Here is a 6,429-nt window from a genome sequence, read left to right as displayed (position 1 = left end):
CATATACTCATGTTTCATATTAAAACAAAAGGGACCGGAATAGAACATAGAACATAGAAATTACAGTATTCGACTTGAACTGGTTTCTCCCTCTCCCTCTCCTCTCATTCCACCAGTCTAGAATACAGCGCGTCACGAAGCAGCTGTTTGGAGGCTGCCGCAGACAGAAACATAAACCTGAGTGACTTGATATATTTTTTACAGACGAGCGGAGCGCAGTTGAGAGGCAACGGGAGCACGCGTGTGCGATTTGACTGAGCAGAACCGCAACAGGACAGGGACCGGCAGCAGGCAGGCTTCATTTGAACTCAAGTTGCAAGATAACAGTAAAAGCGCAGGTATTAGCGGGGTGTTAGGAGCCGAGGTTTCTTTAGCGGACTTTTGAGGTTAGTGTATTTAAGACTTGAGAAAGAAGACAGCCGCATAAAAAGAGTTGGATCGTGAGAAGAGGAGAGGGGAATATGAACGACGTCAAAATCGCAGTGCTAGGCAGTGATGGAGTTGGGAAGTCGGGTGCGTTTAACATTTATTATTAATTATTACCATTATTAATATTATTGTCATCATTACTATTATTATCATTATTATTGCTATTGCTATTATTATCATTATTAATATTATTATTATTATTATTATTATTATTATTATTATTATTATTATTATTATTATTATTATTATTCTACATGTATACTTTATATAACAAAGTAGGCTTAATGGAATACAAAAATAAACGCACAAAAAATAAATAAATTGCATGCAGTCTACACTCCAAGTATAAATACACACACACATACTATACAAATGCATATTAGTTATACTAACACATCGAACCTGAACACTCATGTCTCGATAATAGGGCACCGCTGCCGTCTGGTATTCCCTGTGAATTCCCTGTGCTGTTTGAATTGAATTGACACTTCCCATGTTTGAATTGAATTGACACCGCCCGTGTTTGAATTGAATTGAATTGACACGTCCCGTGTTTGAAATGATTTGACAGGTCCCGTGTTTGAATTGAATTGACACGACCCATGTTTGAATTGAATTGACACGGCCCGTGTTTGAATTGATGACACGGCCCATGCTTGAATTGAATTGACATGTCCCGTGTTTGAATTGAATTGAATTGACACGGCCCGTGTTTAAATTGAATTGAATTGACAGGTCCCGTGCTTGAATTGAATTGAGACAGCCCATGTTTAAACTGAACTGAATTGAATTGACACGGCCCGTGTTTGAATTGAATTGACACGGCCCGTGTTTAAATTGAATTGATACGTCCCATGTTTGAACTGAATTGACACGTCCCGTGTTTGAATTGAAATGACACGGCGCATGTTTGAACTGAATTGAATTGACACGTCCCGTGTTTGAATTGAATTGACACCGCCCGTGTTTAAATTGAGTTGAATTGACGTGGCCGTTTTTGTTTGTGTGCAGCCCTGATTGTGAGGTTCCTGACACGGCGGTTCATCGGTGAATACGCATCTGCTTCTGGTAAGTTTCTGTTCAGAGATTGCTCTTTTGGCACGAAAGTCTGTTCAATTCACAATTAGCACTTGTGGAATGCATGTAACATATGTTCTTAATGTAACATACAGCAAACTAGGTGAAGCAATAGTGAAGCCGATAGAACACACACACACACAGCATATAGTAAAGTGCATGTAAATACATAGCACATGTAGCACAGTGGATATATGTATAGAGCACACTACTGTAGATATATCATGCAGTGAAACTGATAGAACATGGAGCAAGATGGACAGAACATGTGTGTACTACAGAGTAAAATAGATAGTTCTTATAGCAGAATGAATGTAAAATATATTACCAAGAACAATTCACATTCTAAAGAATCAAATGGTTCAATCTAAAATGCACTGTATATTCAGTATACAGTAAATGGTTCTATATAGAGGGAACACAAAGCCGCTTGGAACTTGGTTTCAGGAGACTAGGTTTTTAGGCCACTGCGGCACACCATGGGAGACTGGGTTTGATACAGTAACCTCAAACTAGGTCTCCCGGTCTCCTGGAACCAGGTTTCAAGCCACTGCTCCTGAAAAACTGGCTTTGTGTTTCCTCAGCTTAACCGATGGCACCTGTTGACTTGAGATTAACAGAGAGAGAGAGAGAGTGTGCAAGAGTGCCTGGAATAGTGTGCAAGAGTGCCTGGAATAGTGTGCAAGAGTGCCTGGAATAGTGTGTAAGAGTGCCTGGAATAGTGTGTAATAGCGTGGTACAGTGCCCTCAATGTGCTTCTCTTTGGTTACAGAGTGTATCTACAGAAAGCGCTTGTCCATCGATGGGAAGCACATGAATCTTGAAATCTACGACCCCTGTTCACAAGTAGGTATACAGTCCACTCTTTCTCTGTTGCCACACATCAAACCACCAGAATACACAGCCCGCCAATAGCAGAGAAGGGATTGACCACCATGCAAAAGAGCCAGGCTTGTCTGCAGGAGTGGTTATAGAGGTGTTAACTTCATCTCGCTACCAGGGGTCAGAATCCGAAACGGCAGTGGAATCCTATGGGAAACAGTTTTAATAAAGCAGACTGGGTTCAGTACTGTACTGTAGTGTAATGTGTGCAGGGCAGCATTGCACTATCTATGCTATTGCTGTTATACGTCTTTATTTGGCAGACTATAAACTGGTCTTCTTACTGCGTTATTTTCTAAAATAGGTTGTTAAGGGGTGTGGGTGACTTTATACTGCAGAAGCAGAGAGATACCAAAGTACAAGGTTCCTGGTGCATTTGTAGCAGCTGTTCTCTGTGTTTCTGCAGTAAGCATTGGGAATGTTTTATTCATTCGTGTATACCAGGCACAGGATACTAAATATACTCCCCAGTGGCAGCGTGGGCTACAATTCTGCAGGCAGCAGGGATTATAAGCAGCTACAGTGTGAGCAATGTTGTTATGCTTTGCCAAAAACCATAGCGTGAACTTGACCAGTCTCAAAATACTTTATTGTGGCAGTATTGTTCTGGTCCTAGGTGCTTTCTCTCTTTCTGTATCTCTGTCTAGCTAACTCTTCTATCTTTATTATTATTATTATTATTATTATTATTATAGCCCTGTGATGGAAGATCATCGCTGAATGATCAAGTGCACTGGGCGGATGTCTTTGTGGTGGTATATGACATTAGTGACAGGTCCTCCTTCACAACTGCAAAGGCCATCGTACAGCTCATACGAGACCTGCATCTGGGAGCTGCAAAAAGGTATTACAGTTATTACAATTAATATGCTCTCCTGCTTTGGCTAAACAAATAATGCATGTAATATAGAACATACATATTTGAAGTTTTATGTTGAGAAAGAAACTTTTGGGGGGATCCTGAAGGTCTCCCCTGATAATGCCACGGCTGCGTGGTGTGCAGGGCGAGTCATACAGTGAGGGGAGTGCAGGGGTCCCCGAGAGTCTCCCCTGATAATGCCACGGCCGCGTGGTGTGCAGGGGGAGTCATACAGTGAGGGGAGTGCAGGGGTCCCCAAGAGTCTCCCCTGATAATGCCACGGCCGCATGGTGTGCAGGGGCGAGTCATACAGTGAGGGGAGTGCAGGGGTCCCCGAGAGTCTCCCCTGATAATGCCACGGCCACATGGTGTGCAGGGCGAGTCATACAGTGAGGGGAGTGCAGGGGTCCCCAAGAGTCTCCCCTGATAATGCCATGGCCGCATGGTGTGCAGGGGGAGTCATACAGTCAGGGGAGCGCAGGTTCGTGTCCTGGCTGTGCAAATTCAATATTTAGCGCGCTCTCCGTCACACTTAGTGCTTGACTTCAGATACAGCCCAGTGTGACTACTGCTGCTGAAGGGGGTGTCTGCCTGTGTTCTTTCAGAGATGGCGAGTCTGTGGTGTTCTTGGTTGGCAACAAGCAGGATCTGTGCCACGTGAGGGAAGTAGATCGAGAGGAGGGGCAGAGGCTGGCAGCCGAGGCCAAGTGCCAGTTCTACGAGCTGTCAGCGGCGGAGCACTACCAGGAGGTGGCGCTCATGTTCTCGAAGGTGGTGAGGAATGCCAGCCTCAGCGTCAAAGCCAAGGACAAGAGGAGGCCCAGCAGCACCAAATCCATGGCCAAGCTCATCAACAACGTCTTTGGGAAAAGGAGGAAATCTGTGTAGTATGGCCTGGACCACTGCAAAACACACACAAGGACTGCACTAGAACCGCATGCTGGCCAATATGGGCTGGGAGGAAGCACAAGGGTGTGCATCCACTGAATGTATGTTATTTTCTTGTAAGTTATTTTGTGCAGTTTGAGTATCGTATCGCATTGTCCTATGGAGGCCTGGTCTCAAGTGAAAGGATGTCTGGTCAGTGGGCTCAGTTCGGACATCAGAGTATCTCCCAACCCGTAGCCATGGAGATGAATGGGTCAGGAGGAAGGTGCACTCTCTTGCTTGCACCTTTTATTGTGATAGTGGTCAAATAGGTAACTGGGTATAGTGCATCATTACTATAGTGTAGGTTCTGTACTAGAAAAGGAAGCAAGCACCGAATTCATAGCATGTTACTTCAGGGATGGGAATAAGACTCCCATTTCATAGCTTTTGATCCATTCCTGGTTTAATAAGACACACATGAGCTTGTTGCCTATACGGTGTGGCTAATCAAGCTCATAGTAAAACATGGAATGGGCGAAACTGCTCTGCAATAGGAGTCTTCTTCCCAGCCCTGTATTTGCGGAGTGCTAGTAGGCTGGTGGTCTTGGGTCCCCCACACTGCCATCCATGACAAACACACAGCAAGTGGCTACTCATAAACTGGCCTGTTCTCTCCTTGAAAACACCACTTTTAATTCCACTAAGGCTGACCCAGAATAGCTCCTAAATATCCAAATAGAACCAAAACACAGCTCTATCTAGTGAATCTATAGTGTTCTACTGCCAAAATCCTTATCAAAACAACACCCGCCCACACCCTACTTCAGGCAAATGACCCCAATGCAAATGTTGAAAGGGTTTATTCTAGCTACTGTATTATAAATAAGCTTTTTAATAAAGCTTTGTCCAAATCCTTGTTCATCTATAGATGTGCCGATGTCATCCCTGTGCGCAGAACATATGACACAATTCCAAAGTTAAACTAAAAAAAACATTTTTTATGTTTGGATTACAAGACTTGCTATTGTGATTTATAATAATTATGTTGTGCATAAGAGAGATTATTTCATATCTTATATCATTTAAAAAAGTCTTAACTGGCCGTGCACTACTTCCACCTGCGAAGTTGATTTCCAGTTATATGCTTGCTTGCTAAATATCTTGGTGTCCCTGAATAGATAATCTTCTCTAAGATGGCACCACTGCTTTATTAAGAAAGCTTTCTGTTATGTTGCAGTGGTGACTGGTTAAGAACAAACACAGTCATTCTGCATTGTTAGGAGAAGGAGAACATTGTGGGGCTTGCTGCACTAACAACCATGCACTTGAAGAGAGGAAAATAATCGTATAATATAAAAAGTATGAGAAAGTGTACTCTGATGAAGGCAGTATGGAACACGTTTGTCTACCTGAGCTGGGATTTACTGAAGATTTTTCACAGCTGTGTTAGTTGATTCATGTATCCATGTAATTCTCCTGGCTGCAGTGACTTGTGTAAATGTACCAGGCAGGCATTGCAAGTTAAACACACTGTGGGTATCAATCCCTTTAGTTTAGTGTTTGTATACCCACCTGATGCAATAGTAGATTAAAGCATTAGTGTTATCTATCACCTTTAAGTGCACTCCAAACAAAACTGATTCATTCAAACTAGCAGTGATGTAAAGTTTCTGTTTTGATTGCAGATTGAATGTGGAATGATATATATCTCTGTTTGTGTGCAAGTAAATATTTAAACTCTGCCGTCACTAATGTAAATAGTTCAGTACAAATTACCGAAACTTAAAATGAATGCTTTCATTGGGAATGGTTGGTTTTTATATATTGCTTTAAATATGTACAGCTGCTGCTGCTGCACAGCTACATACAGAGGGGTGGGGCGCAGGGATCGTGCATTGATTGTATAGTATGCAGAATCTGGGGTCGCACATGGAATGAAAAAGAAAATGCTTGCCAACTGCTGCAATCAACCTGTGCTTTCATGTTACTGTAATGTAATAAATGAGAATGCATCCTGCTATTTAAAGATCATGGCTTCTGAATTTGTGTACGGCTGCGGCCGAACCTTGTGATTAAAAACACATTTGTTTCTTGATAAATGTGCCATCTCTTTACATCTCTGAAGCAGGGCTGTCAGATCCGGATCGATCGGAAATAAACGGGATGTAATAATGAATTCCATTGTACTGAGGAATATTTTAACAGATGTTTGACGGTAAGCATCACCATTTTAAATGCCTCCAGAAATAAAGCTCCCCAATCTAAAGCATTCAGCCAGTGGTGTCGTGGAGCCAGTGTTATGGTGGTTTCTG

The 6,429-nt window shown here is 42.7% G+C and overlaps 1 protein-coding gene across 1 annotated transcript; it reads left to right on the top strand.

The window, feature by feature from the left end:
• The first annotated feature begins 203 nt into the window (after nucleotides 1–203).
• Nucleotides 204–6,137, top strand: rergla (RERG/RAS-like a). Its single transcript, XM_034032600.3, has 5 exons — nucleotides 204–513; nucleotides 1,441–1,497; nucleotides 2,279–2,352; nucleotides 3,084–3,232; nucleotides 3,853–6,137. Exons 1-5 carry the CDS (start codon nucleotides 462–464, stop codon nucleotides 4,133–4,135), a joined length of 615 nt encoding a protein of 204 aa, XP_033888491.1. The 5' UTR covers nucleotides 204–461; the 3' UTR covers nucleotides 4,136–6,137.
• Nucleotides 6,138–6,429: the final 292 nt, after the last annotated feature.

The sequence above is a fragment of the Acipenser ruthenus genome, chromosome 14 (assembly GCF_902713425.1).
Source record: "Acipenser ruthenus chromosome 14, fAciRut3.2 maternal haplotype, whole genome shotgun sequence".
NCBI lineage: Eukaryota > Metazoa > Chordata > Actinopteri > Acipenseriformes > Acipenseridae > Acipenser > Acipenser ruthenus.
The sequence above is the reverse complement of the archived record's forward strand: the minus strand, read 5'-3'. Positions and strand labels throughout refer to the sequence as shown.